This window comes from Salmo trutta, chromosome 7, assembly GCF_901001165.1.
Source record: "Salmo trutta chromosome 7, fSalTru1.1, whole genome shotgun sequence".
Taxonomy (NCBI): Eukaryota; Metazoa; Chordata; class Actinopteri; order Salmoniformes; family Salmonidae; genus Salmo; species Salmo trutta.
In genome coordinates this window covers 13,905,630-13,916,930 of record NC_042963.1, presented here as the reverse complement: position 1 = coordinate 13,916,930, position 11,301 = coordinate 13,905,630, and the positions used below count along the sequence as shown (strand labels likewise).

General features: G+C 41.9%; 1 protein-coding gene across 2 annotated transcripts in view; it reads right to left on the bottom strand.

Moving 5' to 3' along the window:
• Nucleotides 1-5,303: 5,303 nt before the first annotated feature.
• The window catches only part of wnt7bb (wingless-type MMTV integration site family, member 7Bb), a 41,957-nt gene continuing 35,959 nt past the window's right edge, over nucleotides 5,304-11,301 (bottom strand). For both annotated transcript variants that reach the window (XM_029758054.1, XM_029758053.1), the window contains exon 4: nucleotides 5,304-9,769. In XM_029758054.1, the coding sequence (XP_029613914.1) occupies nucleotides 9,290-9,769 (480 nt within the window). In that variant the 3' untranslated portion in view covers nucleotides 5,304-9,289. The remainder of the gene's footprint in view (nucleotides 9,770-11,301) is intronic.

Here is an 11,301-nt window from a genome sequence, read left to right as displayed (position 1 = left end):
CTGGACACCGAGCCGCGCTGCACAAAGCGCGTGTGGGCTGTCCTCGAACTCTCCCCACCAATGTCTCCATGTAGAAACCCACTTCCCTAAGGGATCTGTCTGTCTGTTCCGCACAGACACACACACTAACACACATATACCGACACTCATGCATATAGACACTAAGAGATACAGACTAACTGTAGATACAGCCACACATTCCCCTCTCTCTTTCATTCCTCCTCTCTCGCTCTCTCATTCCCTCTTCTGAAGTTTAGAATGTACTGCTCTCCTATTTTGTTTCTCCTCTTCTCTCTCTTTCTTCCTTTCTCTCGCTTTCTCTCTCTCTCTCTCTCTCTCTCTCTCTCTCTCTCTCTCTCTCACACACACACACACACACACACACACACACACACACACACACACACACACACACACACACACACACACACACACTCTCTGCTCAGCCTGGGGTTAGACCCATCCTGTCATGTAAGAGCGCTGATGTTGTCCTTACTGTAGCTGTGGGGCCTGACTGAGGGCGTCACAGCATAAGTATTAACCTCGCTCGTATTTTACAAGCACCGCTTACCGCCTCTGTCCAACATAAACAGGTGTGCTGGCCAAATTGGGCGTCATTACTCCCTAGGCTAATGTCCCGTCTCCACACATACAGTACATATAACTTTCACTTTCACAATATCTACGAATCTGAAATTATTTACAGTTTCAGTTACGTATAGTTATTACATATCCATTATTTAACATATTCCCCCTGAAACATATGAGTAAATCATGTTGTATTAGTATGTAATATATCAATGAATTACACATTCATGTTAACATTCTAGAGTTTTGTTCAGACTGTTATTCAATCACAAACCCCCACCTTGTGTTTTTGTTAGTCTCAACAAGGCAATGATTACTTAGGATGAATATGCTATTCATTGATATTGGTTGACCGTTTCCTGCAATTATGCATGCAGGGATGTAGCCTTCTGAACACAAGTATTGTGTGGTAAAGTTTGTACTCAAGAAGACTACATATACTGTAGTACGTGGTACTGTTGAATAAATGCAGGTCATTGAAATGTCTTTGAGGGAGAATCCAAGGTAAATCCCATAGATGAAGACTACACCAACAGATCAATGTAGTAAGACACAGGGTAGGGGGGTAGTCAGGTATGTTTGAGAAGTCTCTGACTGGGTTCTGACGATACGATCCTGGCTTCGCCATGCGGTCTATGATGTCACTTAGGCCTCTGCCTTTGAATAGCCATGTGTTCCTCGCCACTAATATCAAACAGATGATGCGAAACCTCAAAATGTTGGTCTTTCAATAAGACGAGCGGTCGTAACAATGTAAAAGAACTGATGAGAAACACCATTCTAACCTAACAGCAGATAAAAGACCACATAGATTTTTAGAACTGTTGCAATCTTTGGTGCACTCAAATAGGTACCTTTTTTTCTGTTGATTCCATTCATCGCAAGTAGACTTCATGAGTTTTGGTGTGTTCTTAGATCACATAATAGGACAACATGCATTTTAGAGCTGAAAAAATGTTTGAGCTAATTGAGATCCTTGGACTTCAGCTGATTTACCTTTCTTACAGAAACACTGAAGTCAAACTAAGATCACAATCAAATTGTATGGTATGCTGTAAAACTTCCCAAATCATTGTTACAGTGTGCTATCATACCAGGACGGAGGGGTTCAGCAGCACGGTAGTGCCTTCAGACTCTCTTATGAGCTCATCCCAAGCCAACATGTTCTTCGAATAACAAACAAGACAGGGAAGAATGCCTTAGAATGATACATCACTCTAGGGAATTTTACATATGTCCTCTATGTGTCTCCCAGGCACACTGTAATTGATGTTCAGTGTCTGGAAGACAACAGTCCTTCCTTTCTTCTCCCTGGATCCCTGGATAATCTCAAATGTCAACTCCAACGACTCCTTGATTTTAACCCCCCCCCCTCCCCTCCTGGTTTTGAGGTAATTTATTTTTCGCCACCCTCTCCTCTCTCCCTTCGCTGCAGCTGTGTCTTATCTATAAGGGCCGGGTCTCTGATCCAAAGGTTCTCCTCTGTTTCACTGAAATTACAAATGACTGGGTGGAGTCAGATCCCCTGAGCCAAGCTAGAGGAATCTATAGTGCTTTTGTGAATTCAGAAATGTTAAAGGAAAAGACAGGACACCCTGGCATCGAAACTGGTGTTTTTCCGGGAGTTCTGTGCGAGGCAGGACCGCCTAGTGTGTCTTTGTTACCTCTTTAGTGGCCACCCCATATCTATTCTACATAGGGCCTCCCTGAGGCCTGAGCTGGTCTGATACTTGAAGCTGACAGTTGGTTCATGTGCCTCTGGCTCAGGCCCATTAGACCATAGGTGGTAACGGTGCCCCATTTCCAGCAGCAGTGAATCAGGATGTTTGTCAGCTGAAGGAGGATAACACTGCAGTGTCGATCTGCGGAGGCACTTCATTTGGCATTGAGCAGCAAAGACTTTCAGAGAAAAGGAGCGAAAACATTCCCTCGTTTGGATCAGGACCTCACGAGGGTGGGCGTCCAGCTTCCTGTCCTCTCTTCATCCTCTTTTTGCTCTGTGGGCATCTGACTGGGTTCAAATGAGACTTGGCAGCCTTTTGGGCCCCTCTTATGCTCTTTAGACTCAGGTTGCATCCCAAATGGCACCCTATTCCCTATTAAGTGCACTACTTTCGACCAGGCCCCATGGGGAATAGGGTGCCATTTGGGACACATTCTCCGCCGTCTTTAAGTTAAAGGATCCGCTTCTCTTGCCAAAATGGTGTACATCGTATCGGACCTCCCCCTCTTTGTTTGTCCCCTCTCTAAACGCTTAATCATGACCATAGATGTGGGCTGGTTACAGATACACGGGAGCAGATACAACCAGTGTCAATTCTCACTTGTTTCAATGGCTGTGTTACTTTGCAACTCTCTCTCCCCCGGCCGGTCCCTGATTTGGAAAAGCAGACACGTCGCGCTCTCCCAGTGTGAATTAGGCCAGATGCATTAGCTTGCAGAATATAACCCAATGAACTAATGATTCTGTCAACTAAACAATAGCTGCTTTACAAGAAGGCACACACACACAGCAGTCTGTTTTTCTATCTCATATTTTTTTAATGTTTTTCAGAAACAAATGGATTTATTTTTCTCCATCAAGGGTATAGTATGGGGAGCGTATGTGGTTCCGGTCCCCAGGGTTTCAGACAACTAACAAAACACATCTTACTTCTGCTCTGCTGCCCGGCTGTTATGCTTTTCACATACAGGAGAACGAGTGGGAGCGCCCACCAAATGAATAAAGTAGCATGGCTCTTTTCACAGTATGTAGCGCTCCTTTATAAAAAGATCTGAATCAAAATTACGTTTAACACACAGCAACCATTTATACTTTTCACATCATGAAAAAAATCAAAATAATTATGAGATTTGTTTTCAATAAAATGTACTTTTGAAAAACAACTGGTCGTTCTGGAGTATATTTTGTACAAAGGTCAAAATATACCACTGTTCTGTAATAGACTTATTCATAAATATTGTCTTTATATCGATTTATTCATAATATGTACAAATAAAGGTGGACCCTTGTCTGTTCCAAAGCAGTAGATATAAATATAGCACATGTAAAATATACCATAAAACTCAACAACAACAACCATGGAATTATTGACTATAACTCACAATCGTGAATAAAAATAGTCATGTTGACACCATTTTTATGTATTGGATATAAATAGTATTTTGTATCGGAATTTTCTGGTAATTTTGTTTTTTTTATCTCAATTTGGCCCAAGTAAATTTCATGTTTTTTTTTGTTATGTCTGGGATAACTGATGGGCCGCTCCCAGATGGTGAGGGTAGGCAGCAACACATCCGCCATGCTGACCGTCAACACATGGCACCTCAGGGGTGCGTGCTTAGTCCCCTCCTGTACTCTCTGTTCACCCACGACTGCGTGGCCCTGCACGACTTCAACGCCATCAGTAGGTTTGCTGACTACACAGCGGTGGTAAGCCTGATAACCGAAGACGATGAGAGCCTATAGGGAGGAGGTCAGTGACCTGTCAGTGTGGTGCCACGACAACAACCTCTCCCTCAATGCAAGATGAAGGAGCTGATCGTGGACAACAGGAAGCAAAGGGTCGAACATGCCCCCATCCACATCGACGTGGCTGTAGTGGAGCGGGTCGAGAGCTTCAAGTTCCTCGGTGTCCACATCAGTAAGGAATAAACATGGTCCAAACACATCAACACAGTCGTGAAGAAAGCACGACAACGCCTCTTCCCTCTCAGGAGACTGAAAAGACTCCTCAAAAAGTTCTACACCTGCACCATTGAGAGCATCTTGACTGGCTGCATCACCGCTTGGTATGGCAACTGCTTGGCATCCGATCGCAAGGCGCTACAGAGGGTAGGGCTTATGGTCCAGTACACCACAGGGGCCGAGCTCCCTGCCATCCAGGACCTCTATACCAGGAAGTGTCAGAGGAAGGCCCTAAAAAAGCTACCCAAATCATAGACTGTTCCCTCTGCTACCGCACAACAAGCGGTACCATCTGGAACCAACAGGACCCTAAACAACTTCTACCCGCAAGCCATAAGACTGCTAAACAGTTCGTTAAATAGTTAACCAAAAAGCTACCCAGACTATCTGCATTGAACCCTTTTTGCACTAACTCTTTGTACTCATCATATATGCTGCTGCTGCTGTTTATTATCTATCCTATTGCCTAGTCACTTTATCCCTACCTATATGTACATATTTACCTCATTTACCTCGTACCCCTGCACATTGACTCGGTACTGGTATCCTGTGTATAGAGCCAAGTTATCGTTACTCATTGATTATTCATTCCTTGTGATATTTTTCTATTATTTTTCTCTCTGCATTGTTGGGAAGAGCCCCTAAGTAAGCATGGAACTGTTATTCTACACCTGTTGTTTACAAAGCATGTGACAAAAACAATTTGATTTGATAACTAATTTGTTATATCAATCATATTGACATTGCTAAAATAACAAGTTCTCAATTTTAAATGCAACATTCATCCAAATTACCCCATCAATCTGTCATGGATATTTAGAAAATGACATAACTCTTTTCAGTTCCTCAAATGCTAATTTCAAGCTGGGCTAAGTAAACAAACCCAAATCTGGGTGACTGACTTTCAGAGTCCATATTAGAATCCATTCAAAATTCAAATGAACTATCAACAACCAACAAGGGAACTAACAAATACCTTACAAATGAATTGGTTCAAAGACGAGTAGGCTATTCGTTTTTATCTTACTTTTTGATCTGATCTTAAGTGGATTTGACTATTAACTATTAGAGAACACAAGAATTTCAGTTTATGAAAAGACAACACAAATGTGATTCACACCAATTTCTCTCCTCCACAGAACTGCCAGCTTGACCCAATGTTGTACTTCCTTAACAGTATGCCCACACTCTCTCTCACTTGCTGTTTCCGACTGCACATGCACATCCTTGCTCCATCCAGCCTTCCCATCCATCTAGAAAAACACACTCACAAAAGAATGACACTCGTTTGTGTCCAAAAGCAAGAGGCCAAATGAAGCACTTCTTATTCAGCACAGGTCATTTGCATGGAGCTCCACTTCCCCATTTGTGGTCCTGTGTGGCTCAGTTGGTAGAGAGCGGCGCTTGCACCGCCAGGTTTGTGGGTTTGATTTCCAGGGCACCCATATGTTTGCACGCATGACTGTAAGTAGCTTTCGATAAAAGTGTCTGCTAAATGGCCTATAGTATTTAGTGACTCTAGGGGCCAATGCTGCCAACACAGAGAGTATGGCGAGGGTTCAGAGAGTTGAGGTAATCCCTGTACAGGTACTCCATCAACATGTAAAGGCATCCATAACACTTGAAATGTACTTATTGATATAAATAATCAGTGTTGGGTAATAGTGAGTTACATGTAGTTCAACTAGTAATAACCTACATTTTGCAGTAGCTTTGTGGTAGTTCATCTAAATGTAGGTAGTGTTTTCAGCAGTTAATTACTTTATTTGCCACGCTACCTTCTGGAACTCCTACACACTACTTCTTTTTGCAAAACTTAAATCAAATATGTGTGAAGTAGGCAACAATTTCCTTTCTTTTTCGGCATCAGATCTGCCTAATTCTCCCGTGAAACATATATTTCGTGTTTAGTAGTTTAAATTACACTGTTAACATCTGACGACAGAGAGATCTGTTCTTGCAATTTGTATTCTGTGACATTTCAAGATTTAGTTATGATAATTTCTCACGAAGTCGTTTGGATGTAGTGAACTACTTTTTCAAAGTAACTTTAGTTAAGTAAACTATATGTTTCTTTAAGGGTAGCTTAACTTCTTCCAGTGTGAAGTAATTGGTAGATTGGTAAACTATATTTCCAGAGTAGTTGCCCTAACACTATCAATAATAGGCATTTCGCTACACCAGCAATAGCATCTGCTAAATATGTGTATGTGACCAATAACATTTAATAGTATCTCATATCAAATTGTGATATATTGACTACAGCAGGCATACAGTCAAGAACATGTGCAGCAAATGGTGACTGAGTTAGACCGATTATTCAATGATAGAGTGAGAAGATGTGGCTTCACAGGCTGCTCTGACAATCCAAGCCAGACAACCCCAATTACCCAGAAAAGGCAACATCAGAACTCCCTATGAAGCTTTAGAAAACCGAAAGACTCACTCTCCCACTCGCCGCACGCATGTGACTGACTGACTCAGCGATGGGCTGCGAGAGATAATTTACTTTTGTTTTGTGCGTACCATAATCAAGACAGACGAACCACAGATTATTATGAACATGTTCTGTGTACAAAATAATGTCAAAGTCAGCAAGCTGGTTGATTTATTTATTTATGATATTTAATGATTTATGCTTCCTTCGCAACGCCAATAGCCATTTTCACGGTGGTTGGAACTTCTGAATAAGGGACATTTTTTATATCGACAATGGCGGCTTAAAATCTCTACATACAATGGCCAGACATATTAAGAATGTGTTCCATTGCAGGGAGTCAGAGCCCAAATAATAAGCCCTTTGGATATTTGGTGGAACAGTTGTCATGGGCAACTGAGATGAGCACTGACACGCAATATTATGTGAATCAACATGCACTTGGCCCAAACAATATATGGTCTTCTGCCATAAAAGTTTGAGATAACTCTCTGGATATCGTAGAGAACTTAAACATGGCAAAGTAAAACAATTGACTCCAGTTATGTTAATCAGTAACTTCGGGATTAGTCTTTCTAATATGTGGGTGTAGCAATGAGAAACTATCTGAGAGATAAATCGGATCATTTTCACGCGTTTATCCCTTTGTTTGTGAGTTTATACTGTATCTTGAAAGAGTAACAGGCTGCAGTGCTTTTAATCAACATTAGAACACATACTCATTTGATAAACCTTCAGGTCTAGATGGCGTTAAATAGTTTGCTTTAGTCAGCAGACTATCCGGTTAATTAAACTAGTATTGTATTTGAGTAGCACCTACATTGATACCATCATTGAAAACGATGAAAGCACTAGATTTGCATCGTTACTACAATAAAACGGCACCTTTCACCTAAATTGAACGTTTATTATTCACTGTGCACACAATGACAGATCTGTCTATCTCATGAAAAACCAAGAAAATTAAACAAGAAAGAAACTGGCCCGTCTGAGAAGTAGACCTTGCGTCGTCATGATCTCAAATCAGCAGAAAGAGAAAAAATAGTCTCATATCAACATATGAAGCTTAAGCATGAAAAAAATAGATGATGAGCATCATGATCGATTATGATAAAGTGCCTAAATGATGTGTTCTGATGTTTTATGTCACTGAAACTCTACGGAACCGGACACTTTTGTATAGCATAACCGCAACCAATGAATACAGATGAGAATGAGATCACAGCTTTGTATGCAGTGAATTAATGAAGCCATTGGCTGACGCCTTGTATTTCCTCTCGAGACCAGCAGACTTCACTCACTTTGATTCTCAGTCTTGTTTTTCTTTGCAATACATTTCAAAACTCAGTCAAATTGGAGTTAATATGATTTTCATTTGAGGCTTATCTCGACAACACATGCAGCAACATGTCAATATCACGTTAAATGAATTGAGGAAGGATCTTTGCGGTTAAGAAAGGAGTCCTCTTGCTACTGTCTTTGCTTGAAAATGCAAAATAACCCAGACAGGATGTAGGCCTACCATCTGGTTCATAAATGACTGCAAACAAAAGCTATGCTACAGCAAAATAGAACCGATGTAACTGATTCTAATTGTAAAATACACTTTAATGTTGATTTTTTTGTTGTTGTAGTCAACACACCAATAGCAATGAAACCATTTTAGAAAAAAGGGGGATTGATAGTGGGATAGGTACCATTTTCTAAAAGACACGCATAATCTTCAGTCAGAGTTTTCTAAAAAGTATTTTTTACACTTAGTTCAAAAAAGACATTTCTACCCGTTAGTGCTTTGTTTTAAGATACTATAACATAAATAAACCATTTATTTTCAGTGTTCAAACAGACAGTTCCAGTGTGACTGGAAAACGGACATACTGTTCCAGTTGGCAGCAGAGGGCTTACTATAGAGACTCAGCTTTCGGTGCGCCCCAAGGCACCACGCTAACACAGCGTTCTTCATGTCTACACAACTCCAAAAAGAAAACACCTCCTGTTAGGGGGCTAAAATATTCACCTCTGCTCTCTCCCGCTGTGGAAAAACAAAAGAAAACTCCAAAGAGTTCTTACTAGAAGACTTTTAGATTACTCTTTCCCAGAGTCTCATCCCTCAACAGTTACTGTAATTTTCTACCACATCTCCAGTCTCTTTCTGTTCCATTTGGAAGCCATTCCGGGAAATAAAGAACTACAAATCCCAGAGTGCAATGCACAGTTCCCGTCCAGGCACTATTTGTTTCCTGTAGTCCCGACTTTTAGAGTCACTTTGAATATATCACTACATGAGCACACTATTTTGTCTCAGTCAGTCAAAGATTTGGGGTAGTATTATTACCTATTGATATTTAGCCTTTACTTTCTTAAAAAGCAAATTTTGATTCTGCTGTGCAAAACGATGCCATGAAGAGCTGACATGAAAAATTCCATTCCTTTTTTATTGTAAAATCTTTCATTGTTTCTGTTCCAAGCCATGTCCATTTGTCTTTCCTCTGGGGGTCTTCCTCCTCATCCAACTAGTCCTGCTACGCCCCTCCCCGTCATAGTACCGTACTGTAGGTCCGTTATACCAAACCCCTTTATTTGCAGGTAAACACCTCCGTCCTCTCGCTGCACGTGTTGCACTTGACAAAGCAGCACCACTGGAACTTACAGTTGCACTGCCACACTTTGGTGTACTGGTGCGTGTTGTAGCCCCGGCCGCAGCACATGAGGTCGCAGCCGTCCGTGTGGGGCGAGGTGCGGTTACACAGCCTCCCCTGGGTACCCACGCTCCCCGTGGCCGCGTCCTCCTCGCAGTAGTTGGGCGACCTCTCGATGTAGACGAGGTCGGTCTCCATGGGCTTGCGGAAGCCCTGGGTCTTCTTCACCTTGAGGAAGGTGGGCTGGCGTAGTCGGCTGGCTCGGACCACCTCCACGTGAACCGCCTCGTTGTACTTGTCCTTCAGGATATAGCCGATCTCTCGGAACTTGGGCAGGGTCGTCCAGCAGGTCTTGGTAGTGCAGGAGCCCGACACGCCGTGACACTTACACTCCAACTTCATCCGCTCTTCCAGGACCTGCATGGACACACAGGAAGAGAGCGTTGTAAGAGGTTACATGGCGTTACATGACATTACATTGCATTCCTGTGGCAGGCCCAACGTTAAAATACTGGAATGACCTGACTAGGGTGGAAACAGAAACCAAGGCCAGGGTGAAGAGGTTTCCTCACTCTTCTGCTAAATGAATGATGGAAAAACAGTCAACAGAAGGTCAGTGAGAAAAGATGGACCATGGTATAATATCATATTAAGATCAGAGTCTGTAATAAAACACCAAGCCGTTCTCAAATGTTGTTCAACCACCGCACCTTTATCAAAACTCCTAATTAATTACCTCTTGAGCCAACAAATGGATACTATTTTAGTGTGTTTGGCAATAACTACAGTGCCTTGCAAAAGTATTCACCCCCTTGGGATTTTTCCTATTTTGTTGCATTACAACCTGTCATTTAAATGGATTTCTATTTGGATTTCATGTAATGGACATACACAAAATAGTCCAAATTGGTGAGAGAAAAAAAGAAACTTGTTTAAAAAAAATTGGAATATCCCACAGAGCACCATTAAATCCATTATTAATCATTTGAAAGAATATGTCACCACAACAAACCTGCCAAGAGAGGGCCGCCCACCAAAACTCAAGGACCAGGAAAGGAGGGCATTAATCAGAGAGGCAACAAAGAGACCAACGATAACCCTGAAGGAGCTGCAAAGCTCCACAGCGGAGATTTTAATATCTGTCCATAGGACCATTTTAAGCCGTACACTCCACAGAGCTGGGCTTTATAGAGGAGTGTCCAGAAAAAAGCCATTGCTTAAAGAAAAAAAATAAGCAAACACATTTAGTGTTCCAAAAGGCATGTGGGAGACTCCCCAAAAATATGGAAGGTGGTACTCTGGTCAGATAAGACTAAAATTGAGCTTTTTGGCCATCAAGGAAAACGCTATGTCCGGCTTAAACCCAACACCTCTTATCACCCCGAGAACACCATCCCCACAGTGAAGCATGGTGGTGGCAGCATAATGCTGTGGGGATGTTTTTCATCGTCAGGGACTGGGAAACTGGTCAGAATTGAAGAAATGATGGATGGCGCTAAATACAGGGAAATCCTTGAGGGAAACCTTTTTCAGTCTTCCAGAGATTTGAGACTGGGACGGAGGTTCACCTTCCAGCAGGACAATGACCCTAAGCATACTGCTAAAGCAACACTTGAGTGGTTTAAGGGGAAACATTTAAATGTCTTGGAATGGTCTATTCAAAGCCCAGACCTCAATCAAATTGAGAATCGGTGTTATAACTTAAAGATTGATGTACATCAGCGGAACTCATCCAACTTGAAGGAGCTGGAGCAGTTTTGACTTTAATGGGCAAAAATCCCAGTGGCTAGATGTGCCAAGCTTATAGAGACATACCCCAAGAAACTTGCAGCTGTAATTGCTGAGAAAGATGGCTCGACAAAGTATTGATTTTGGGGGGGTGCATAGTTGAAGTTTTCTGTTTTTTTTGTCTTATTTCTTGTTTGTTTCACAATAAAAAATATGTTGCA